This window comes from Echiichthys vipera (genome assembly GCF_963691815.1).
Source record: "Echiichthys vipera genome assembly, chromosome: 11".
Lineage (NCBI taxonomy): Eukaryota > Metazoa > Chordata > Actinopteri > Perciformes > Trachinidae > Echiichthys > Echiichthys vipera.
Genome location: NC_139836.1, coordinates 3666024 through 3693024, shown reverse-complemented (window position 1 = coordinate 3693024; position 27001 = coordinate 3666024). Strand labels below are relative to the sequence as shown.

General features: G+C 44.3%; 2 protein-coding genes across 4 annotated transcripts in view; both read left to right on the top strand.

Moving 5' to 3' along the window:
- The window catches only part of cul9 (cullin 9), a gene marked incomplete at its 5' end in the record, with an annotated part of 45970 nt that extends 43921 nt beyond the window's left edge, over positions 1-2049 (top strand). For all 3 annotated transcript variants that reach the window (XM_083923081.1, XM_083923080.1, XM_083923079.1), the window contains 2 exons: positions 844-938; positions 1056-2049. In XM_083923081.1, coding sequence (XP_083779207.1) covers positions 844-938; positions 1056-1275 — 315 coding nt within the window. In that variant the 3' untranslated portion in view covers positions 1276-2049. The remainder of the gene's footprint in view (positions 1-843; positions 939-1055) is intronic.
- Positions 2050-3586: 1537 nt separating this feature from the next.
- Positions 3587-26427, top strand: LOC310953755 (uncharacterized protein). Its single transcript, XM_083922928.1, has 21 exons — positions 3587-4525; positions 4627-4677; positions 5998-6176; positions 6417-6459; positions 6783-6908; positions 7090-7194; positions 7278-7496; positions 8555-8701; positions 8782-9039; positions 10762-10980; positions 11095-11241; positions 11338-11571; positions 12005-12184; positions 12272-12535; positions 13811-13915; positions 14020-14157; positions 14903-15010; positions 15406-15443; positions 16593-19011; positions 20260-20362; positions 25671-26427. The coding sequence occupies exons 1-21, from the start codon at positions 3845-3847 to the stop codon at positions 26264-26266; spliced, it is 6360 nt and encodes a 2119-aa protein (XP_083779054.1). The 5' UTR covers positions 3587-3844; the 3' UTR covers positions 26267-26427.
- The last annotated feature ends 574 nt before the right edge of the window (positions 26428-27001 follow it).

Here is a 27001-nt window from a genome sequence, read left to right as displayed (position 1 = left end):
TTATTCCAACCAAGCAAGAACACACCTGATCCAACAAATCCAGCTGTGTGAAGGAGATTCAGTGGGTTGAGTAAGTCGAGTCAGGTGTGTTCTTGCTTGGTTGGAATGAAAACCTGCAGGCACAGCGACCCTTTACTGGATCAGTTTAAGGGCGCACTCACACTGTCCTTCCGCACCGTGCCCAAACAGGTTTTACGGGTAAAGTCTAGTTCGTTTGACCAGTGTGAGTGCAACCGCACCACTCCTAGTTGCGCCCCGTTTGCCTTCCACGGTCCGTTTGAGAGAGGTGGGCTTTTGTAGAGCGTGTTTGCACGTGTACGAGCACGAGGCCTACGGCGGTTCTGAGGTCATTTCCTGTGCGCCTGTTGGGACGTAGAAAAAAGAAGGAGGGACCATGCGCGGACATTTCAAACAATGGCGGTGAAAGGTTCACGTTGGTGTGATGCGGAGGTGGAGTGTTTACTGCAGATTTGGTCGATGAAAAGATTCAAAAACAGTCGACAAGACGCACAAAAACTCTGAGGTCTACGGAAAGATCTGGAAACAAAGCCACGCATCGCCATGACGTCATCAATGCGTGTGACGTGTTACGGCGTGATGACGTATAGGCAGCAAGAAGCATTCTCCGAGGCCCAGGTAGTGTGAGTACAAACGGGCCTGGAGGGGGGGACAAGGACCCTAAAGCACGGGGCACGGGACGGAGGCACAGTGGGAGTGCGCCCTAAGACTCCTGCAAACCGTATCCATATATTCACACCGCCTCAGTTTACCTCCAGTTTAATCCCAGTATCATGTTCCCTGTGTGTGTGTTCGTGTGTGTGTGTGTGTGTGTGTGTGATCCAGGACTTCAGGGTGGGTTATTATCAGTCCAAGGGGAGCCAGGAACCAGAATCCCCTGAGACGTCCGACCTGTTCAACAGAATCATCAAGAAGAAGAAGTGCGTCTCCAAATTCCACCAAATTTGTCCAAATACAAAAATGTGGTATTTTAAAATTGAACGTGTGAAATGTAAAAAAAACAACAAGCTGTTTTGTTTTCCCGCTCGTGTTCTCAGGTCCGTCGCGCGGCCGAGGTCGGAGTCCGAAGAAGACTCGGACAACAACAACAACTTGGCGGCGGAGGAGGGCGAGGACGGCGAGGACGACGAGTACGACGAAGAGTACGTCCCGGAGTGGCACGAGGATTACGACGAGGACGACATCGACGAGGACGACTTCTTCTCCGACGACGACGAGTCCGAGAACCTGGAGAGGGACTTCAGCCCCTTCGACTGAACCGGACGGGGCGGGGAAAAAACAAAAACACACACACAACAAAGCCCGAGAGACGAGAACATCGGGAGGGACTGGAGACGATCATAGCGGCGTCCTTCTTCACCTCGCACCTCTAAAACACAGCTGCACTCGCTTCCTCACTTCCTGTATTTCATCGTCTGCGTTTTCATTCCTGCTGCTGCTTTTTCGGACCCCCACCTCCACCTACACCCCCCACCCCTCCACCACCTGAGTACAGAAACAGAAAAACAAGGGAGAGAGGGCTTAGTCCGCATCTCAGTCCTGTTTTTGTACCCGCTGTAACCGCGGTTACCCTTAAAAAAGTATCTTTGTTCGTCACATTCTGCCTTGATTTATCTTTATGATGGAGGTTGCCTTCATTTGAGAGTAAAGAATAATAGAAACTAACTGTTTTGAGATTAAGATTTACTTTTTGTTGTTATTTTTTACACGTTTGCGGATGTTTCTATGCATCCGAAGAGACTGATTCTGGGTTTAATCCCGAGCAGAGTGTCCGTAGGACCCTCTGAAGTATCACTGCAATAACCCGTCGCTCCATCATCGATTATCATCGGCTCGCCGTCGCGTCGCTCGCCGAGCAAAGACCCCGTCGTCTTCTCCGTGTCCTGTCTTTAAAGGAGGACGTCGTCGGGGTGAGATTTATTTGAGTTTGTTCCGCAGGAGTTGAGGGAAAAGAGATATTCCAGCTCCCCCGTTTCACTGTAATTTTGAGAGATCCTATATTCATATTGTTGATGTTCTATAATGTTCTTTCTGGTTCCTCGGCTGGAGTCGAGCGGCTTCAGCCGGCAAAACGAAATAAAAGCTTTTTCTGCTACGCTGCAGGACGACTCTGATTTCAGGAGAAACACCTTGTTTTACATACTTTATATATAATATCCTTTTATTATATTTGAATCCAGGTGATTCTTCATTGAATGTACCTGCATGAAGGGTTGTTAGGGGTTATTATATGAATGGAGGCTTCAGTGAATCATGTTTTCATGCTTTTTATGCATCTTTACGCGTTAAAAAGTGGATTATTGATGAGAAATTAATCAAAAATGATTCAAAGTCCTTTAAAATAGCACAAATGTTGTGTTATTTTAACAGAGAAGTGAATATTACTTAGTTTTTAATGCCACGCCTCCTTGAATTTCCTTTTGTTACAGAAGAAAGTAAACAAAAATAAACAATTCTATACAAAGGGCTTTTACATTTAACAACTTAATGCTTTACCCATTCATTCATAGTTAAGGAGACGATTAACTGAGAAAAAATAATGGTTTGTTATCTATTAAAGATTAGTGTTTCGTGGACATATTAATTTGATTTCACATGATGGGCGCTTACCTGTATGCTTGATATGTGGTGATACATTAGCAAACTTTAGGACATGTAATAACAGGAATAAAATGTCAACAGTAACTATATATAAACCTTTATAAGCTGTGACATCAAATATGTTTCGTGGCTCCAGACCCATTTTATCAGGTGGAAGAGGGGGAAAAATGGCTCTTTTGATAGGAAAGGTTGCAGAGCCCTGCCTTAAACCAAAATCTCAGCCACCGTAAAGTGATAATTGATGCATTTCACTTGTGACAATTCGGATTAAAATGTTTAAATTCAGATTTCGGACATTAAGTGTCTCAAACTCTGATTTTATGATTCCCACATTAATCTTAGATTTATTATTAAAAGGAGAGATTTCTTGCTTCCATACCTACGTTTTAAAACGGCTGTTTGTTTTGTGGGTTTTTACACGTCAAGACCAAAAATGTCCCCTTTACTATAAAAGCATCTTCTAATATGTTTATTGGTACATTTGTAACTAATACATTGGATTACATCTAACGGAAGTGTTTGTTGAGGGTTAATAACATCAAATATTTGTATTTTATAGTTCATCTTTAAAAGTTGACTAGTTCCAATATGGCGGCCATGTTGTTGTTTTCTGCTTCTTCTTTTTTCGCGGGTACAAAAATAATTTTGGTCCCCTTACTATACAAGCATCTTCTAATATGTTAATTGGTACATTTGTAACTTATAAATTGGGTTCAATCTAACTCAAGTGTCTGTTGAGGGTAAATACCATAAAATACATTTGTTTTATAGTTCACCTTTAAAAGTTGACTCATTCCAATATGGCCGCCATGTTGTTGTTGTTTTCTGCTTCTTTTTTCGCGGGTAAAAAAATATAATTTTGGAGAAGAAGCTGCCGTTTGCTCCACCGGCAGAAGGAGGCGGAAAAGAGTCTAACGGTTGTTTACCGGCCGCCATTAAAGCCGTCAGAGGAAGAAGACCACAACACGGCTGTGGTGTTTGTCCACTTTATTTTCACACTGACTTTGCACTAAAATATATACGTTTTTTAAGAGAAATGTCCGTTTGTGAAGTTAGATAGTAAAATGAAACGTAAGTGTCGCGTTAACCGATGAGTTTGACTCTTAAACTTGGTTGTTAGCAAGTTAGCTCCCCGTGCTAACGTTAGCTAGTTAGCTCCCTGTACTAACGTTAGCTAGTTAGCTCCCCCTTGTTAGCGCTAGCCTCGCCCTGTCCCGCGGCAGAGATGAGCCCCATGATGGGGCCGCCGGGAGATGACGGTCCTCCGTTCGGTCCACCGGGCTGGGGTCGACCGCCGCCGGGAGGCTGGGGTCCGCCGCCGCCCGGTGGATGGGGTCCACCGCCGCCCGATGGATGGGGTCCACCGCCTGAGGAATGGGGGCCACCGCCTCCCGGAGGGTGGGGCCCTCCTCCCCCCGGAGGATGGGATCCGTGCGACTGGGGACCAAGAGGCATATCGCCGCCGCCGTGGGCCCGTCATCCTGACGACTGGCCGCCTCCTCCTCACCCCGACGACTGGAGACCACCTCACCCCGACGACTGGAGACCCCCTCACCCGGACTGGAGACCACCTCACCCAGACTGGAGGCCCCCTCACCCGGACTGGAGACCACCTCACCCAGACTGGAGACCCCCTCACCCAGACTGGAGACCTCCTCCGGGCTGGGGACCTCCTGATTGGGGTCCGGATTATCCCCCTGATCCGTGGGGAACCGAACCTGTACCACCGGGGCCCCCTCCTGGTCTGCCCCCTCCTGTTCTGCCTCCTCCGGCAGGTGTGCCCCCGCCTCCTCCTATCGGGATTCCTCCTCCGGACCCCGCAGCCTTCGGTCCGATCCCCATACCCCCACCCTGCGTGCCTGCGCTGGGCTACCAGGCCTTCCCTCCCCCCACCTGGACAGGAGAGGTGAGCAGCTTCCTCTGCTCATCTTCAGGTTACTCCATGGTCACTTTTATTGATCCTTTGTGATTGAATATGGATGGATTAACGTTGTTTTGTGTGTTTAGCCCATTGTGGAGGAGGCGATGCCCAACCCGCCACCTGACCAGCCAGAGTGGGTAAGTCCAGACCAGCAGGTCTCAGATGGAGCCATCACACACCGCTTTAATACCAGTTCACACTTTCTCTCAAATACATTTAAAGAGTAACACATGTAAGATCTGTTTATGTCCAAAAATGTGAAGGTTTCCCTAAAATACATCAAAGCTAAGAAAACAAAACAAAGGCAGGTCCTGCAGTTTAAAAAACTTCCTGAAGTACAACCACAGCAAGGATGCAATGACATAGCGTACAGTTTAAATATTAGAAAAGGGCACACAGCTGTTAGAAGCAGAGATGACAGTGAGATGACCTCATGGGCTTCGTCTGACATCACACAGACTTTGTTCTAGAGAGCTGGGAGAGTAAATAACGTTTAACGTCCGGTCCAACTGATTTGGACATTTACGTTCTCACACACGGCTCCTCTGGGTCATGTCTGGATACCTTCAGGATATCAGTGCATGCACCAACAACGTAGTTAGTGAACCCGGAGTTTATTAAAAGAGTGTTTTAAAGACTTACCTACTGGCCCCTGTACCAGCTCCTCTCATAGTAAAGTCCATTACAGTGGATTACCAAAGTCAATCCCAAAGGAAGGAGCCCATTGGTGCTTTGTTTTCTGTGAAGGGACTCTTCTCATAAATAAATGCTCTTTTCTCGTAGATTTGCTGCTTTTATATCTCATAAATTTGCGACTTTTTTCTTTAAATATTACCACCCTCCCTTTTTTTCATAATTGGTCCTCATACGCCATCGTACTACTAGTTAAAATGGGCTCCTTCCTTTGGGATTGACTTTGGTAATCCACTTGAATGGACTTTACTATGAGAGGAGCTGGTACAGGGGCCAGTAGGTAAGTCTTAAAAACACTCTTTTAATAAACTCTGGCTTCACTAACTACGCTGTTGCTGCTTTGTTTTCTGTGTAGGGACTCTTCTCATGCTGCTGCAGAGGTTTGCTGTTATTTTCAGCAGTATTAGTGGTTAAAAAAGACCTTTGAATGCCTTCACCGTACTGCCCCGAGCTAATCACTGTTAGCCACGTCCGGCTGTTAGCGACTTTCCTGGATTGTTCCTTAAACAGTTGTTACATGAAAAAAACTGTCTCGATAGCTTATTTCATGTAAGTGCCGAAAAAGACCAGGGGATGATTTTACGCCGTAATTACACTTTAACGTTTGTAGACAGAAAAAGTGTCTTTATAGTTGAGTGAGAAGAACCGTTACCGCGTGCGTCTTTTATCTGGATGAAACCTAATCGTTCTTTTGTTCTTCTTCTTGTCTGAGGCGTTTGGTCTTTTCTGTGTTTCAACAGTTTTTTTTTTTCTCCATATTTTAGATTAAAGCGTTGATTTCAGCTCCTGCCTCCGAGTCGACTCCGGGGGAAACTAAAAAACCCACGGAGGAGCTGGCCGTCACGACAACACCCGCAGAGCCCGCCGCTGCCCCGAAACCCAAACCTGATACTTCCAGGACCGCCAAAGCCCTCGGTCTGCTGGGAAAACGCACGTTTGATAAGTGAGTCCTGTTTATAGGGAGGCTGTTTTGTTGTTCATATCAAACCGTGTTGGGAAAGTTCATAGTTCCTTTTTTTCAATATGTTGCTGCGAGCTATTATTGTTTAACATTATCTCCACAGCCCATATGAACCACAGACAGCCATTAGGATCTGTCTTGTTCAGTGAACGCATTCAGGCACAACACTGATATCAAACATGTTAATTTATTTACGATCTAATTTACTCTTTGTGTCCTCAGGCCTCCTCCAGGCAGGTCGACGGGGATCATCTCATTCATCGGGGTAAGACCGACAACGCTCATGTTCACCTGTTTTTTATATTATTTAAATACGAACAAGCTAATTTCAGATGGACTACAGGCAGAAAGCTGCTCCATCTTGTGGCAACGTTGTTCACAGGAAGTTGTTTTTCTTCTATAAACTGACGTCTCTGCAGCTCCCTAAAGATTTGCATTTAATGTCGTGGATTATTATCCTTGAAATACGCAGTGGTGACGTTCCTGACGTGGTTCCCGTTAGCCTGTTAGCTCGTCTTAATGACTTGCTCCGCTGTGACGAATCAGATTTGGTCAATAATCAAACTTTCTTCCGTCTCTGATCGTCAGCCGACGTTCGGCTACATCGAGAGAGAAGATCTGGAGAAATACTCCTTCAGCTTCCACGTCTTCTTTGGAAACCCCAAAGCGATGAAGCCCGGGGTCAGAGTTCACTTCACCGCCTGCAAGGAGAAGGTGAAGACACACTGCATCAGAACACATCATGACATTGTACAGACATAAGAGAGGAGGTTTTATCTGCAGCACCAATAAAAAGGCAGTCCTCATTGTTTTATTATGTGACACGGGTCAGAGTTTTATTCTTTGAGTCTTTAAATAACATGATTTGATCGTGATTGTTTTTTCGTCGAAGCAGAACAACCTGATAGCGACGGATGTGAAAGTGGCTCCGGGTGGAACTGAGAACGTGGACATGGAGATCTACGAGGCGGTGGTGAGCCAGCCCCTCACGGAGCCTCAGGTCAGTTCAGCCTTCATGTTTCAACCCGTCGCCCTTCTCTTTGTCCTGTCATTGACCCCTGGTTGGTTCTGTTCGGTCTGCAGCCCGGCGAGCGTCTGTACCCGGGTCAGGTCTTCGTGGACATCGGGCCGCTGAGGACCAACCTGCCGTTCTGCATAAAGGACAGCACGGTGACACTGCTGAAGCATGACCACGTGCTCCTCAACCTGCTCACCGACATCGTCACCGAGAAGAGGAGAGCCACCAACATCAAACCCAAGATCCCTTCGACCTTCAGCCACACGGCCGAGACTAGAGAAGAGGTGAGGGAGGCTTCCTGTTCGCCAAACACCAACTCGACCAATCAGAGAACATTTAAGTGTTGACCATCAACAAAATCAGAGACAACAGACCTAATAGTGCGGTCTGATATGTATTGTCGTCCTAAATTCATGGGAAAATGATGAACTACATTTTTTTAATAGTTAGGACGTAAGAAATCTGAAAATCATTCTTTCTTTTTTATTTTAAACCTGCGTGTTGGCGACAGCGGTGGCGTTCTGTTTTTGGTTTGACTGTTTGTCTCAAACAAAACACCACTCTGTCCATAACTCAATAATAATAAAGCTAATTATGACGACATTTCACACAAATATCGAACAGGATGAAATGATAAAGTGATGACATTTTCAATCCAAAAGGACGGCTTCACTGTGACATCATCATGTTTCGTTAATCTTGAAACTTTGCCGATTGTTCAGATGTGTGAATCATCTACATTTCGCCCAAAACATACACTTAATGTATTGAATTCCTTCAGAGTTTTCACTTCGTTATGTAACTAGAGCTGCAGATTATTCATCTTATAGTGATTAGTTGCCAACTATTCAATTAATCGCCAAATATTTTGATAATCTATTAATCTGTTTGAGTGATAATCCCCTGATTCCAGCTTCTTAATTGTGAACATTTTCTGGTTTCTTTCCTCTTCCGTGACAGGAAACTGAATTTATTTGAGTTGTGGACAAAACGAGACATTTAAGGGCACGATCAGGACACTGATCCACATTTTTTCACTGTTTTCTGACCAAATGTAATTGACAATGAAAATGATCGTTGGTTGGGTGGTGGTTAGCACTGTGGCCTCACAGTAAGAGGATTCCCGGTTTGAACCCCGGCTGGGGCCCTTCTGTGTGGAGTTTGCATGTTCTCCCCGTGTCTGCGTGGGTTTTCTCCGGGTTCCGGGTTTAAATCAGACTCACACCCTGATGCTCCTCAACGCATACAATTAAAATTCCTTAAAGATTCTTTTAAAAGTTGATTTGTGCTCCGTCGGTTCTGTTTCTGTCTTTGAACTGATGTTTTTTTAAAATCCTCTCAGGGCGTCATCATCAGCCTGAATGACAACGAAGGGGTCATCAAGTCGGACACGCACGGCGAGCTTCCATTCGACGTCAAAGAGAACTTCAGCGACGTCGAGTTCACGGCCGAGGACGTCAACGAGGCGGTCGAGTTCACCGTCATCGAGGTGGGGATTTAAAGACGCCGCTTGTTTTCTGAAATGAAGAATTTTCTAGAGCGTTTCTTCTAAAACTTGTTCCTCCTCAGCTGAGGGCGGGGAAACGGGCGATCAGGATCCGGCGGGTGAAGGAGCCCCTCCTCCTGACGTTCTCTGACGCCACCGCTGCTGCTGCTGCTGCTGCGGCGGCCGCTGAGGAGGCCATCGCCCTGAGCAAAGCTCCCAGTATTAAAGAAGAGTCTCTGAGCAAAGGGACAGGTGGCTTCAGGCCCGAGCTGGGGGTCAACTTGAAGCTGGATCCGGAACTGTACGAAGGCATCGTCAGCCAGACAATCATCGAGCCCACGGTGAGCGAGACTCAACGCGAGGAACTCAAACTTTGCTGTCTTGAAGGTTTCACGCCACATGACTGACCTGAGACAGGCGGTCACACACGAGGCTACAGGGTTTTTCATCAGGATGAATTCTCTCTGAGTGTGACTGGTCTCCAAACTACATTTAGTCACAAAAAACAGAAATAGCCACCCAGAAACTGATTTGCAGCGCTCCAAAAAAAAAGAAGGTTAGGGGGAGTTGTCGTTTTCGCAAAATAGCCGCTCCTCTTTACTATTTATAGCTTGTTTCTTCTCGGTACAGTAAGGGCTAACGCTACCTGTCAGTCAAACTCCTCTGCAATACTTGTTTTTATGGTGTGATTTCCGGGACGGGAGTAGCTTTCTGGGACCTTTCTGTCGTGAGTAGTTACTGCTACTCTTTGGCTGCTTGCATCTGTGGAAGTGTGTCTGTCTCTGTCTTTGTGTCTGTCTTTGTCTCTCTCTGTCCATCTGTCTGTCTTGTCTCTCTCTCTCTCTCCTTCTCTTCCTCTCTCCGGTGCAGACAGATGTGCGTCCTCCACAGAGCTGGGTCTGTCTGACGTTCCTGTCTGTTATAGTGAAGGTTTTCAACGCCACCGTACTCTACGGGGGAATTGTTGGGTCTATGTAAATCATAAATAAGTCACAGAGTGTGGTCTTTACCTACTCTGTAAAGTGTCCTGAGATCACTTTGGTTATGATTCGACACTATAAATAAAGTTGGATAGTTGGATTGATAAAAGTTTCTCATTGGCTGTAGCTCACTGAAGGTTCTGATCTGGGTCTCCAAAAAACGTCGGGGAGTGGACAAAGGGGGGCCAACGTCATGTAGTGTGAACAAGGCATTAACCACAGGGCCCTGACTTCACTTAACTGGTTTAACTGAAGTTGTACTAGAGGTCAAACTGCTGTTGAACAAGAATAATATGTTTGTAGAAATACAGTCAACCATCTTCCTTTTATAGCCACTGTCTTTAGAGTCACATGGAGCTCATTGAATGAATCTACTGCTCACTTGATTTATTACCTCAGTAAATATTTTCCTTATGAGTTTATGGTCTCAATCAATAAGATTTCTTCAATTTAGCATTGTGTTCATTTAGTAAACTACGGTCCCATTTTGAGGAAAATTGACAATAAAAGAGGGGATGGGGCGGGGCTATCTTGTGATTGACTGGTCGGTGTGGTAGCAACAGGCCACAGCACTGCGTACATGAAATAGCTGTAAACATGTTGTTGTTGTGTCTGTTAAATTCTGACAGCAGTGACCCTCTCACGGCGTATTTTTACCAAAGCTACACGCTCACCGACCGGCAATAGTCCGCCGGATGACTCGAGTCAACTGGTGGGTAAAACAGCTTCACTCTCTACCATTTAGCGCATCATCATATAAACATAAACACTAGTGGAGCACCGTCTAGCTGCTTAACAGCTCCGCCCTGTTGTCCAAAAATGGTCTTGAATGGTTCCAAAACGGTAGTCCACAAACCAGTGGGTGATATCACGGCAGCTACGTCCATCTAAAGCAGTCTGTGGTTCAAAGCGGGGACGATACTCGGCTGTAGACGATATGAGGAAAGCATCAAGTCTCAACAATCAGAGAGGATTTAGTTTAACTTAATTTTTCTGTGCTAACTTTGTCTGGATCTGAGACTGTGGACATCAGACGGCTTCTGTTTTTGATCTCTAACACACCGCCCTGCTTTCTCTCTGTAGCCCAACATGCCGGGGTACCCGGGTCAGATCCACGCCAACATCGGCCCCCTCAGGACCAACGTGACCTTCGACCACCGGGACTGCGGTGTCACGTTGCTGAAGAATGACCACGTGTTGATCAACCTCCTGATCGACTTGGTGACCAAGAAGAGGAGAGCGGCCAACATCAAACCCAAAATCCCCTTCACCTTCAGCTACACCAGAGAGAAGAGAGAGCTGGTAACACACACACACACACACACACACACACACACACACACACACCCCTGTGATCACACATCTCTGCTGAAAAACAGTTCTGATGATGAGAGAATCTGTGTGACTGTGTTTCAGGGCATCATCACCTTTCTGGGTCCAGAAGAAGGAATCATCAACTCCGAGGAGCACGGCGAGCTTCCTTTTGAGATCTGCGAGAACTTCAGCGACGTCAAGTTCAACTCCAGCGACATCCACAAGGAAGTGGAGTTCACGATGATCATGGTGAGTCTGACGGACACCTCTCTGCTGGACGCCAGGAAGCGAGCGACCATCACATCCTCACGCCTTTTTTTGTGGGGGGGGCTTTTGTTTCTGCAGGTGAATGATCAAAAGAGAGCGATCAGGCTGTTGAGGACTAAAAAGGCCGGGGACCCGATCCTGGAGGAGCAGAAAAGACGGGAGGAGGAGGAGAAGAAGAAGAGGAAGGAGGAGGAGGAGAAGAAGAAACAAGAGGAGGAAGAGAGGAAGAGAAGGGAGGAGGAGCGGCAGAGGGAGGCGGAGAGGAAGAAGAAGGAGGAGGCGGCGGCGGCGCTGGAAGCCGCCAAATGCAAAGTAAGAAGCAAACGTATTAAGTTCCAGTTGCATAAATATTTTTATGATTCTTTAATTATCATTATTTTTTATGTTTGAAATAAATGTTGACAAGATTGAATCAAGTTAAATTAGAAAACAGTGAAAGATAAACTTTAGGTTAAGTTAACTTTTTAAATTTGTTTTATTTTTGTTTATTTTGGGAATTAATCTAGTTTACTTTGATGTTTTACTTTAGTTTAAGGCTCAGCATAGTTTAGTGTTGGGATGTTAATGATTAATTTTGACCAAAAACTAAATAAATAATGTAAAAATATGTATTTTAAAAAAGAAATACCACTCATGCAAACATTGTCAAAAATCCAGTTGAAACAATAATTGTTTTTGTGTTTTTCTCCCTTTAAACAAACTGAAATGTCCCTCACTGCTCCCCGTCTTCCTCTTGTTCGTGCAGTGGACGCCGCTCGGCTTCAAAGTAAGAAACCCCAACACGCTGGAAGACATTAGCAAAGAGCGCTTCGACGGCACCGTCCTCAGAGCCATCGTCAAACATCCGCGGAAGGAGATCAAGAAGGAGCCGGAGGAGAGCAAGGAGGAGCGAGAAGGAGAGAAAGAAGACACGCTCCTCGTGCCGGTACCAAAGAAATACCGCGGGAAACGTTTGGGATATTTTTTATTCCATTCATTTGGGCATAAATGAAATGCGTAATCTCTCCTGCAGGTCAAAGTGGAGAAAGACGAGGAGGAAGAGGCGAATGGGAAATCTGAAGGAGAAGAACGACAGGAGGAAAAGACGGAGCTCAAAAAGGAGGTCAGCGAGCAGGAGGTGAAGATTAGCCAGTCGCCTCAAGCTCCAGCTGAAGGTGGAGTGAAACCGGACCCGGCGATGGGTCGACTCGTGATGACCGTCGACGGAGAACAGAAGCAGCTCACCTTCGGCCCAGACGACCTGATGAGCACCGCCACCATGATGGACGGAGACAAGGTCAGAGGACGATTAGATAGATAGATAGATAACTTTCTTTATCCCCGAGGGGAAATGATGTCGTCGTAGCAGCGGAACAAAGCAATCAGAAGTACTAAAAATAAGATACAATATAAAATACAAAATATGAACAACAATAAAAGTACAGTATCACAGATGAACACTATATTAAAATCTACTATGTGGATTTTAATGTGCAAGAGAGAGGAAGGTGCATGTCAGTGATAGGTCACTTCGAGTAGTGAGAGTTTATTCCCTGAGCGTTGCTGTGCAGTGTTGTAGAGTCTGATGGCAGCAGGTAGGAATGAGTCCCTGTGGCGTTCTTTAAGCAGCGAGGTTGGATGAGTCTGCTGCTGAAGCTGCTCTGAAGCTCGTCCAGGGTTTCATGGAGGGGATGAGAGACATCGTCCATGATCACCAGCAGTTTTGCATCCTGTGCTCCACCACAGTATTCAAGATGGCGCCCCGTAGTGGCAGCCTATTGTACGTTCTTACATGGCAACACTATTGATCAGCACTCAAAACAAACATTAGAATAAAATCTACAAGATCAAGATATCTCATAAACAGACATTTTATAACTTTTGGAAATACAGTAACTCGCCAGAGACTAGTAAACAACTTTACTTTAAAGGTAAATATGTACGAGACACTTCAGCAGGTAGTTTTTATTAGCTTTGATAGACATCGATCAGCTCATATCTGGCTAACACGACACATACTCCAGTGAGTGTTTTTTTCTGTGAAAACCACCTGTGAAAGAGGGGGATCATATTTTTCAGGGTCTGTATCTTTGTATCTCTGTTACAGACACATTTTTGTCTCTCAAAGGGCAGAAATTGCAAAAGATAGTGACAAAATAACATCAACTAAACATGTCATGTCTGTACACACACGCGCATAATAATGATATATCAGTGGGCTATACATTATTACCACATCCCCCTGGGGGAAGTACAATAAAACAAGAAAACCAGAGTCCTGTACCCTACTGAGGGTTATTATTTACCTTTATGTAATCCCGGAACCTGTCCCAAGGGGTCACCCCGTCCCCCCCGTCATCACTTAATCTACCAAGTAACATTCGTAGGATGCAGTTTTGGTCATTGCAATGATGATTCTTAAAGAAAGAGGGTCTTATTATCTGGTGGTCTCACATTCGGGACAATACGGTAACTGTGGGTCTGAAAACGTCAACACAGCAGCATAAGTTAAAAACGCATTAACTGGATTGTTTTTTAATGTTTCATCTTGAGCTTTTTCTGATCCGTGAAGGTGCGTTTCAACATCGCCACCCATCAGAAGACCAGAGCAGAGCGAGCGACCTTCGTGGAAATTCTCCCGGCTTCCTTCGAAGAGTCCATCGAACAACGTCGACACGTAAGACTTTGAAACGGTCTTCTCCTCATGTTATTCTGAGCCGGAGACGCTGTAGAGCCAAAACCTGACCTCTGTGGTCTGATGTGGAGTTTTTCTCTAACCAGGGCATCGTGATCGAGTTCTCCAATGACTCGGGGCTCATCAAGTGTTCTCAGAGCCCTCAACTCTACTTCCACATGTCAGAGGTGATAGAGAAGAAGAGACTGGAGCTGAACGAGAAGGTGGAGTTCAGCGTTGTGCCGGTGGGTCCTCCCTCTTATTTTTGTCCTCCTTCTCCCTTTCAATCAGACATTAATGTGACTGCAGGTTTAGGATCAAGGTCATAATGTTGCAGGAAGTCAGATTCCCTTCGGACAGGCCTTCACCAGAGACGTGGACTGGAGACTTAGTGACTTGGACTTGAAGTGACAGAAAATACAGGACTCCAGACTTGTCTTTGTCTTTTAGAATATTACAAATGTTCAACGTTGTCACTGTTGACATTACAAGTCAAAGTCAAGTCAAATTTATTTGTATAGGACATTTCATACGGCAAGGGCTACACGGCACTGTCGCCTCATAAGCAGAACAACCCAAACTTGTGGCCACAGGTGAGTCGTAACCACGATCAAACACGGATGTGAGGATTTTGTTGTACTCGTCTTTAGTTCAAATTTTATAATCAGGTAAGAAACAGCTTCTAACTTGGTGTTTGAAAGTTCTGGAAATGTGTTAAGTGATTCAGTTCTGGGCTTTCAGTTGTCTAGGATACGGGTAAATAAAGCGATTACTTGACTAAACTTCAGTTTCTGAAGTCCGTCACAGTTCACCCTTTGAACATGTTCATTTAAAACTGAATAGGCCTTAAACACACTTTGTTCTTGAAGCATAGATTCTGTAGAGATAGTGTTTCAAAGGACGTTACATTTTCTACAGTCCTGGTTTATATAATGTATTCTTATCTTCAACACTTCTGTGTAAAAACACGTCTTTTATGGTTTCTCCAAGCATGAGACGGCGGACGGGGGGAACCAGGCCATCAGGATAAAACGTTTCACCGAGAGTGTTTTCCTCCCCGCTCGGAAATTGGGTGGTGTCGGAGCAAGCAAAGGGAAGGTGAGGAGGACAGGATTCATGTTTATACAGTTATACAGTACAGTTACCATTTGAAAAGTGATGAAGAGCTAACGCTTCTGTTTTTTGCTGATCTGGACTCAAATGATTGAATTATCGCATGGCATTAAGTTAATTTCCTGGAACTTACTACTCTTAATAGTTTCAAAGCTGTAGTTTTTCTGTTTCCATGTTTATGTGCAAAATATTTGTACGACATTAATGCATGTAATTTCAGTAAGGAATAATAAATATTACAGTTTAATTCTGTCCGTTGCTATGAGCAGAATTAATTCCAGTCAATACCAGTTCTGCGTGCATTTAACAAGCGATAAAGCAAAGATGTTGGCAGAGATCTTTCTTTTTCTAACGTTCTTTAATGTGTGTATCATTGGTAGATGACCATCAAGCTGACAAAGGCTGCAGAAGACACTGAGTGAGTAATTCATTTATTTACATTATGTTGCAACACAATCAGGTGTGCAGAAAGTAATGCCATGTAACTGGAAACTGGAAAATCTGGAAAATGGTGGACCAAGTTTCCAGTCATTTAAAACTACAAGGAAAATATGAGAAATAGCTTAAAATGTCCCTGAAAATGATTTCAAAATTGTCCAATTTTTCCTTCAGCTGATTTGAATTTATCTGAGCTCTATCCAACAGGGCGGAGTTCTGTTCAGGATCGTATTGATGTTCAAACGTTATGGAAAATAGTATTTGAAGTATATGAAGACACTGTATTTTAAAAATAAGAAGAAGGAGCTAGGCCATTACAACATTCAAAAACAATAAGAAGTATTTTAAAATCAATTCTTTGTTTAACTGGGAGCCAATGAAGAGATGATCAAATAGGAGTGATGTGCTCAAACCTCTTTGTTTTCATCAGGACTCTGGCTGCAGCGTTTTGAATACGCTGGAGTTTTTACGTAAAAGTACAAGTGTCTAATGTGAGTGCTGACGCTCGCTAACATAAGCCTGATAACGACTGGTATCACTAATTATTGTCCAAGTAAAACGTAAAAGAAGAATTTAAGAAATAAATAAGCTGAAGTATTTTTTATCTCATTACGTTGTGACCTGTGAGTAGTTTTCGCTCTCTTTTGTCTGGGTTTGTAAATATTTGACTAGTGTATAAATGTTAATAATTGCTAATGTACATATGGAAATAGGTGTTTATAGCTGCTAAATTTGTATTTAGTAGTTGAATAAGGGGTAAAAAAGAGACAATAGCTGATGGGAGGGTGCCCGAACCATCACTGTAACATGGTGATACTAATAAAGGGAAATGTGTTACTGCTAAGCATGTAAGACTTCCACACAGAGGAACATATTAGTGTATGCAGCGATTCCTGTCTGTTACACGAGCTAGATCATCGCTGGAAAAGTTCTAGAAAAGAGTGGTAACCCTGTGTAAAGATAGGAATTTCTTGTACAATTCAAATGTGTATCTTTTTTATATGTAAATAAACTGTAGATAGGTATACCGCTAAATGACCCATAGGCAGGATGTTTGTAAATATAAAACTTTTACATTAATTCTGATAATCCTGTCTGTGATGTATTTTACTTACCTCTGACATTTCAGGAAAGAAAAACCCAAGACAGACAAGCTGAAGGCGGTGGTGAAGAATCTCCGAACGCAGGACAGCAAGACCAATACCGGCAGAAGGGACTATAGTGCCACTCGGCGTAGGTATGGCAGGAGCAGAAGTAGGAGTCCGAGTAGGAGTAGGGCCAGGAGTAGGAGTAAAAGCAGAAGCAGGAGTCCACCCAGAGACCACTTTGGACGTATCATGAAAAAAAGAAGTAGCGCCAGCGTCGACCGTGAGCGTAAAAGCAGAACTTACAGGAGAAGCCGAAGCCGGGAGAGGTCTAGCAAGCAAACCAGAAGTCGCAGCAGGAGTCGTAGCTCAAGCAAGAGTCGCAGTAGGAGCAGGGAGCGAAGCAGAGACAATGCTGTCAAGAAGAGGAGCTTAGTCGGCAGAGATTGCGAAGAAAGTCACAAGAGGAGAAGGGAGTTAAGCCCTCCTCCAAGACGTGGGGGAGTCGTGGACGACGAGCTGGCACGAAAGCAGCGGGAACTGGAGGAGCTAAATGACATGATTGCTTACAAAAAGACGTTGGTGGACCCCGGACAGAGGACATGCATAGACTACGATCATGGCAGGATCGCCGTCCCACTCACTGAGTACAAACCAGTCCGGTCCATCCTGAAAAAACGACCAGAGGGACCTGATTACCACAGTCATTCTTCTCAGCCTTACGACGATCCATATTATAACCGGCCATACAGTCCTTATCAAGATCAGCGGTACAGTGACAACTACAGTGAACCTTTCGCCAGCCGTTCCTACGCTGATCGCCCTTATGCTGAGCGTCCCTACAGTGACCGCCCCTACGAAAGTCGTGTCTACGGTGAACCTTCGTATGCTGCCCCTCCACCTGCCAGCCAACGTTACACAGATCGCTACGATGTTTATGATGAACCTTATGAGGATCGCTACTATGACCCAGCATATGCAGACCGGCCTTACAGTGATCCTGTCAAAAGGAGCCAGTCTCCAGAACCTCATGGTCCTTCTTCTTCTTCTCTATCTGGCCAAGCTCCTGCTGCCTCCACCCAACCTCCCTTAACTCATACTGCTGTAACTTCATCATCCCAGTACCCTTACAGACCTCCTTCTCCCATAGAACCACCTCCTAGAAGCCCTTCTCCCAAACCAAAGACCACAATACCATGCCAGGCACCTCCAGCTGTAAGACCACCCCTTGATCGCTTTCTTGATATGCTTAATAAAAAGGTGGTTGCCGAGAAGAAATTTGAACCTGAACCTGTTCATGTGAATGATGACCTTCTGCCTCATGAGCGGGCACTTCAAGACGGCAAGGGTTTCTCTCGGATTGTGGGATTGGCTCAAGAGCAACCCAGCAGCAGTCTGGTTCTGGAAGGGAAAAGGTCACAGCTAAGCCCTAAAAGGTCCTCAGTAGATCGAACAAGCCAGGAACCAAAGACCAAGACGGAACCCTACGACAAGATCCATAGTCTACTCCGTACGATTGGGCTGAAGCTGAGCACAGGAGATGTTTCCAAACTGGCAAGCCGAGCCCAAGAGAAAATCTACAGCCCTAAGTTCTCATCCACAGAAAGAGAGACTTTGTCATCCCCAAAGGAAGAACTGCCAAGAAGTAGAACTGGTTCAGTTGAATTGGATCACATCCATGCCCCCTCGCCAGCCAGATCTTCCAGTTTGGAGCCACTCTGCACATCTAAACCTGTGTCTGAATATGAAGGATTCTTGGACCAGCAGGAGTTGGAGGCACTAAAGAAGGCACAAGAGCTGCAGAGCCTTACCAAGACAATGGGGAGCACACCCTCCGCCACTACTACTCCGAAAGCTCCTCCTGGGCCTCCGCCTGCCAACTACCAACTTCCACCCCTACCTGTCAACTGGCCCCTTGGAGTCACTACCCAGATTCCCCCAGAACAGAGCGCCATGACCCCCAGCATGGGCACTCCAGCTCCTCCTGCAGCAGGTCAACCACCCCAGAGATTTGTACATCCTGCAGGGCCTCCCACTGGACTCCCTACACGGCGTCCCGGACAGCCTCCTCCAGGACCGCCTCCTGGACCTCCACCGCGGCGTCCTTCTGGACAACCTCCCTTTGCTCCACCCTCCGGTCATGCTCTCTTTCCTATTATTGGCATGCCTCCTGTAGCTCCACCCTCCTCCAGTCCTTTACAGTCTTTAACCACCGCCGCAGCATCACCACCAACCTCAACACCGACTACATCGAGTCCTGCCAACGATAACCAAGCAACCATCTCTACGACAGTGGCCAGATGCCTGAAGGTTATAGAGACAGTGAAATCTCTTGCTGTGCAGCCACCAGCCAAACCGGTCAAATCAGTCCAGTTTAGTTTACCCACAGTCTCTACATCATCCCCCAGTCATCAGAGCTCAACAGACACAGAAGACGACATAAAGAGCAAGCAGAAGGAGAAGGTATGAACCTCAGCGGTAGTACTGTTGTGAAATATTTTACTGTAATTAAATGTGACTTTGAGTTTTATTGCACTGATAAGAAGGATGCTGTTTGGAAGGCAAATTACGAGGGTCTGTTGGCTACTGAGATGATTCTTTGTCCATGGAGAATTTGATAAAGTTGGAGTTCAGTTCAATACTTTCCCCCTTGAATTGAACTCCAGTGCATTTGGTAATCGATTTGTTTGGACTGCCTGTCAATATAGATGTAGCCGGCTGCTAAGGCTTGTAGAATTGTAAAACAGTCTTTTTCATAAATTTTGGGTTTGCCAACTACGTTGTTGGTGCTTCGTTTTATGTGTAGGGACTGTTTTCATAACCTGAGTCAGCCAGATGGATTGATTCGCATAGTTCGCATTTGCTCAGCAGATCCATCTGGGAACTCTGGTTTTGAGATCTTTTGGGAAGGGGTGCAAATACTGGTTGCTGATTGGATAAACCATCTGTCCGTCACCAACATACAGGCCAAATAAACCAATCAGATCACTGAAGCTTATGACGTACTAACACCGTGGAGGCAAAACTCAGAAAGTAAACAACATGTCACTTAAGCATATTTTCCGTTTGTGTTTAACGCAAATTTACGGATCAAAGGCCCAATTTCAGGAGCCCGGTCCATATTCAACAGAAGGATCCAGAGAACAAAGAGTTAGTGAGCGGCTTGCTCCATAGCTGCTCATCTCATCCGTGGAAGCCTCCATGTTGTTTACACTCAACAGTCGCTTCTCATTGTGTCACACTTTTACTTACCTCAAAACTAACGCTGATTGGTTCGGTCGCTAGGCTAATTTCTCCAAATTTTCTCCACTGCACGTTACCAGACTGATCTGCGAGTTAAATACAATGGAGCTTGCGAGATCAGGATGGGCTACTGTTATCATGCTACTGCAGAGGTTTGGTGCTATTTTGAGCAAGTGGTTAGAAAAATCAGTTTTGGATGGTTCAGCGCTCCGCCCCACTACTCAGTGTTAGCCATGTCTGGCTGTTAGCGTATCTACAGGATTTCTCTGTTAATAGGTGATCAACGAAAAAAATCTGTCTCGATGGCTTATTTGAGGTATATTAATTATTAAAAACGACCATCGGGCCCATTTTCACCAGAGTTACCATTTAATAAAGCAGTAACTTTGAGAAATGATGGGACGGCGCCATTTTTAAAACAAATTTCAAGATTAAGCTTTCATTAATGTATTTGTGTTTCTCTTGCAGCTGGATTTGTATAACCAGAGGGTTTTGGAGAAGAGGGAGCAGCACTTCAAGGATTGGCTAGTCCGCCGAAAACAGGGGGGAGAAGCCGCAAAGAGCTTCCCAGGTATCAGATTATCTTTCATACATTAAGCTTAACTAGCAAGCTTTGATTTACAGGGATGTGAGTTACAACTACGGTTATGTTCTCTCTTCTGTTAACGGCTGCATGCAATTTATGTTTGTAGGGCTCAAGATGAAAGATAGACACCTAGTTTTTCTGTCTTTTTTTTTTTTACTAGACATTCTTTGAGCAGGTTAAAATAGATTTCTTTCTCCCAGACAGTTAGCCAGGATTTGACAGGAATCACAGTTTGAACCACCTCTCCGGAGATATGGTTGAAATGTTAAGAAGTTACCATGTTTTGTCTGGATCTAACTAAAGTATACGATTAGCAAGGCCGAATTAACCTTGTTGTAAAGACACGTCTAGTGCGATTGATGCTTTCAGTCGAGGTGGACTCGCAGTTTCACCGTTGATTCCCAAAAGGTAGGAAGAGATTTAGACTTCAGCGTAGGATTGCTCCACAACAACACTTCTCAAATGTCTGTCCTGGTGTCTTTCTTTTCGACAGCAAGAAGGTTTGTCCTGGAAATGGCTTTGCTTGTATGACTCTTTCTAGCATCTCCATGTGCTCTCCCGGGACAACATGTGGTGACATTATTAAGGAGCTGCAGTCAGCTACAGAGGAACGAGCCTCCGCACATAGATACCGCTGCACCTTGACACGGAGCCTTAAACTTGTCTCTAAGTTGACCTAGACGTGCCTCGCAGCTCTTCTGCCGCACTCGTTAGCCAAGCCTAGTGGTTCATCCCAGCGATCAAGAAAAGAAGCCAGCTGCAATCTCAACTCCACAAAGTAACATCTTTTTCCTCTTTTATATGGTGACACCATTTGTATCTAGTTTAAAGGAGTAAGGCACCCAGAAAGCACTTTATAGTTAGATGAGATTATGAGAGGTCAAGATATACATGTATTTAGTAAGTTTAGGTTAATTCCATTTCAGATACAATACCTAAGTTTAAGCATTGCTACCACCACTGTTTGTTTTTCGATACTTGATTTAAGTATAAATATACAAATCTACGTAATTGTAATTGACATTTATTTGATATGAACTTGGGTACCTGACAGTTTTCAGTATTCGATACTACAGACACATTTTGGTCAGTACCAAAATAATGTATTAAAGTGTAATACCCAGCCCTAGTAGTTAGCTAGATGTGTAAAAAGGTCGTTTTGCTAGTTTTGGATATAAGTTTCCAGCTTAAATACTGTTACACTCGGTGGTCAGTGCGTGCACCTTCCCACTTCTATAGACCTCTGCCTTCAGGAGCGCATACACGTCAGTCCTGATGTGGTGGTACCAGCTATGCTTTCTTCATCAAGGCCTTACCTGTCCTGGCTTAAGTAAAGCTGTAAGGACCATTTTCTTTCTGATTGCTAGCAAGTCAAATGTTCTAGATGTTTAATTTTGTGTTATCTACAGAATTTTGTGATGCATCCAGTGATATTGCGTTTTTGCAAGTCTTTGCGCCAGGTCATAGTGAAGGGTAAGTGTAGGTGCGATATCTGGGTGTCAAGAAATAGAAGATCCAGAAGACTACTCGTCATCGTGACTGCACAAAGTAAAACCTTATTCATTTAGATCGAGAGAATCACTATTTTACGTTTAAATTATTTTGTTTGATATCACTTAAGGATGAGCTTTCACTTAACTGTTTGACATTTTCCAGCAGAGTTTAAGCCCAGTCACCAAACGTGAAGTACCGGCCCTTTTTAGTGTTAAAAACCGAGCCCATGACGCTGTGTTGATTTATGTAAGGCCAGGTTAGTGTCATGGAGTTAATTTTGAGTGACCGAGTCATGACTGAGTCACTGAGGTAAGGATGACACGCATCACTGGGGTCATTTTCAAATTGCTGAAAGCAGATTGTATTAGCTATTGCTGGTGAGCTAACATTGCCTCAGGAAGCTAACGACGAGAGCTTCCACCATCATATAGGGGTCGTCGATCAGATATTAACTTTAACAATGTCATAACATTAAGTGGTCAACTCTTCAACCAGTAAATACTTAATTCTAAGAATATGTGGAGCGACGTTAAATTGCATTTTGTACAAGCTAAATTTATACACGGTTAGTCCAAGTATATCCCAGATTAACCTGAACGATCTTTTTAATGTTATAACTGTAAATTTGGACTCTTTGTAGCCATGATCTAGCTTGTCCTTTCAGCCTGAAGCTAGCATTAGCTTAGGAAGCTAACATAGAGAGCTTTTCCCATAGGGTCGTATGTCATGATGACTATTCCATTCTTAAGCATATGAGTAATATTGGGTAGCACCCCGTCCAAGCTAAATCGGTTACTTTTTAATCAGCTTAGCCTTTTAAATAAGTGTATCACGTCAGTATTTTAAGCTCATTACTATTTTTTATTCTGGGCTATGAATTCCCTTTCTTATTCAGTCTGAAACTATCTACGTTAGCTCAGGAAGCTAATGTAAAGGTCCTTTTACATCATTTAGGGGTCAGTTGGATATTGTTAGCGTTTGGCAATTTCAGGCACAACTTTCTTGTAGTCTGTCATCAATATGGTAAGTAACCCTATACCTAACATCAACGACTGTGACGCCAAAATATCATTGATATATGATTATTCTTACCCATGATGTTAAAGTAATGGCTAGTAGCTTGCGCTGGCTAAATTTCTCCACCTTTTATAAGTTAAGTCCACTAAACAAGTACAGCACATGAGTGTTTTTAACGTAAATACCTGTTAATGGGACCCTCACAATTCTGGTCGTAAAACTAGCCTGTCCTGAAACTGTTAGCTCAGGGAGCTAACATAGAGAGCTGTTAACACTGTTTAGAGGTTGCCAATCGGAAATCGTTACCTTAAGCAGTTCGTTATTGATGTTAAAGTTTGAGTTGAGTCGGTGATAGCGAGATTTAGATTAGACATAAATGTGAGTCAAAGATTCAGGCACTCACAACGTCATCGTTCCATTCATAACATGTTTAGCTGTAATATAATTTAGTAAATCATGCTAACAGGTTTTAGAAGTATCGCCAGGATCACAGACTGTTCTACAGATAATGTGTTGGTCAATGTTTTGCTTTTGTTTCAGCCACTGTTTCACTGACTGTCATGTCTCAGTCGGTGTTTGTGCACTTTTGCCGTTTCATCACCCAAACAACAATAGGCCATCTGTCACTCATTTAAATCCACTGTGCGATCACACAGAGATTCTCATCGTTGCTTTAAATATGCTGCTCAGGTAACGTCCGTTCACATGCCGCAGTCCTGTGCCCAACACAGGACGGACAACCAGACTGCCAGTTTAGATTAGTCTGTTTTAGTCCACAGTTTATATGATGAGGTCCAGTGTGGAGCAAGGGAACAGAAATGGTAAACGATTGATGGACATTTTTAAATTGTAACGCATGAATCTGCGTTTTAGTCAACTTTTCAAACATCCATCAGTCCATCCACCACCCTCCCCACTTCAGTGGTCCTTCACAGTTTGATAATTAATACCCATTTAATTTAATACCCGCATCATTTCTGGGACTCAATAAATGGGCTCCTTTCGACCCATTGTAGCTTCATAGTCTTCAAAGTTTTTCCTTGAAACGCAACAGAATGCCATGTTTGTTTGTGTTTTTTGAGATTCAGCTCCATTTCCTTTCTCTAAATGAAATACTGGACTGAAATGAACTTCAAGCCAAAAGAAACTTGAGACAGAACAAGCGAAAAGTTTTGGAAATATCGAAATTGACATCAGTTTTTGAAGGAGTATGGTAAATACTGTACTGTAATTAGTATAAAAGTATTATTAATTAAGAAGTTAGAGGTTCTAGTTCTGTTAAATAGGACAAAATCAAATGTCTTAGTGTTTGTTGGCAGTTTAGTTGCATGTTATGTTTCCATCTACAGTCAGCATTGACAAATGTTGGACATAAACACAGCAGTTAGCTAGGGAGACGATGTAAATACTCAGCAAACAGTCATCTAAGCTAGTCAAATCTGAGGTTAACTGTTTCTGTCATGCAGTTTTATCTTTGAGTGACTCTGAAGGGTTTGAAATGAAAGTTGCTCATTGGAGAATGGCTATTATTTATTGTCTTGAAGTGAAGGTAGGTGATCTTTTAATTGCACTAATTGTTTGGGCTTTAAATGTCATTGTCTAAAATTACACATCCATCACTAATCACAGAATCAAACTGAACATAGGGCTTTAGTCTTTCTTCAGTACTCACAGAGATAGACTCACCACAGGCGTTTGTCAGTAGGTTGTTTTAACATGTTTTGGGTCGTCGCTGTGTCCGAAAGTTTAAACTTCTAAATATATGACGTGATTATTTTTCCTGATGCAGCAATTTTTGCTAGCAATTATCGATTAAATGATGATTGTTATGGTGAGCTAGGAAACTTTATAACAAGGTGCTCCTGATTTTAAGAAAGAGTATAGCAACGTTAATAAAACACAGAGTCTTTAAAAGTTTTGGATATAAACAGCTACCAACAGGTTGATAATGTACGGAGTTAGTGGTAAATGATTGGGAGTTTTTGCCAGTGAAGTCTGTGGCTGGTTTCACAGAGATCAACTGACTTTGGTCCAACAGTCGGACGCAAGCCCCGCCCACAGCCACTTCCTGTTTGATGCAATCAGGAAGCTCCGTCAGCGTCAGTTCTCTGAGTGTCCACTAGGGGCAGGTTTCATAACAGAGCAGTTTCTCATTGAGCCCCATGTTAAACAGGCCGTTTACACAGCATCATTAAACCTGTTTAAGGACAAAAGAACATTCTAGTCTGTGTGTTTAGGTCATATCTCCATGACAACACTGAGGGGGGTGAATTTTTCTTATACCAGGCTAGTTTTTATTTTATTGGAGGTTAAAGTTTATGAATAATTAGGGGTGTGGCCTCTTGAGTAACAGCTAGCCTCTGGCCCTCACTTCTCCTCGGAGGTAAACCAGATGGACGTATGCCCCTCCCCCAAACGTCACATACATGCCCTTTTTTGGTCAGAGGAAATGAGGCGGAGTCAAAGTCTGACAAGATGGCGACTCCCGTAGGCGAGGACGCTTGGATCAAGTTGAGAGAACGGACCCCGAGACGTTACGTCCATTTATACAGTCTGTGGTCAGACCTCATTCTCTTAATCTTTGTGCTGCTGTTATTTCTCATTGATAACAGCACTGGACAAGTCTAAAAGCAAACAAACATTGTAAGTTAACAGGCCAGTCAGTAGATCTTTGTGAAACCAGATAAATGTAGTCTTTCGATGCGAGAGGCAGTTTGGGATCAACTAGTGCAAAAAGCTTCCAAGGCTCTGACTTACAAAATGTAATCTGTTAAATTTCTAGGCGTCCCGACCACGGAGGCCAAGAACGTTTGGATCTGTGGTCACTCGCTGGTCTTCTGGGCAGAGTCACGGGCCAAGTCTCCAGAGGTAGGTATGCAGCTGGGCATGGACGCCAACAAGGTGGCCATCTGGTGGAAGGGCACCCAGGGTATGACGTGGTCCCAGCTCCTTCCCCAGCTTCACCAGCTGAAGGTCACCTGGCCCAACCCTGACGTCCTCATCATGCACCTGGGAGGCAACGACCTGAGCACCGACAGCCCCACCGACCTGCTGGCCTCCGTCAAGAAGGATTTGACCTCCATGAGGAGTATTTTCCCGCAGTGCGTCCTCGTGTGGTCCAACATCCTCCCTCGGAGGGTGTGGCGCCACTCGACGGACAATCATGAAGTCGATTTGGTCCGAACCACAATAAATCGCCGGATTCAAAATATAATATTAGAGCTGGGCGGCACTTCGCTGACCCACGACAACATCAGGTGCGGCACAAACACCGGCCTGTATCGGGCTGACGGCGTCCATCTGTCTCCCAAAGGCATCGATGTCTTTAATCTCAACCTGCAGGACTTTCTGGAGAAGTGGGAGATGGAGGTGAACTAGAGACAAGTTAAGAGATCTATCTGTTATTTTCCTTTTTTTCCTTTTCTTATCTCTAATCATAGCTAGGCAGTTACATTAATTGAAATAATGGCAGTGATTTAAAGCACCTACAGTGTAAAGTATCCAGTCTTGTTTCACAGTTTAACGTGTAGGAACGTGGGCACAGCTATTATCCATGAAAGTATGTTTGTCTGTCTTGAAACAATAAATTCAATATTAACTGATACGTCGTTGTTTCGCCCTCTTTTCTTCGTCTTAATGGATGCAATGTTGGTTATGGATATTTTTGAGAACAGTACTGGTAAAGTTTGGAGTTTGGCCGGAGAATCGGAGCAGCGGGGGCGGAGCTGCAGTCGCTCTACCGCACCGTTGTGATGAAAAGAGAGCTGAGGAAGGGAAAGCTCTGGATCTACCGGTCAATCTTCGTTCCTACCCTCACCTGTGGTCATGAAAGCTGGGTCAGGACCCAAAGAACCAGGTCGCGGGGAAATAAATCATTCAGCATGAAAAAAAGCATAAAAATTGACGATTTAACCAAATGAATCTTAGTCAAATTAGACCAAAACTGAGTCAACTAATCGATTCAAACGGGGAAACCCTTGAGGAAAGGTGGTAAGATGTACAAATGTTTCTACTGTCTGTCTGATGTCCTGAAACGTGTTTTTATCCAATAAAACTCTATAAAATGTAACTTTCTGGTTGTGTTTTAGGTGATTTTTGAGTCTCTAAATGTGT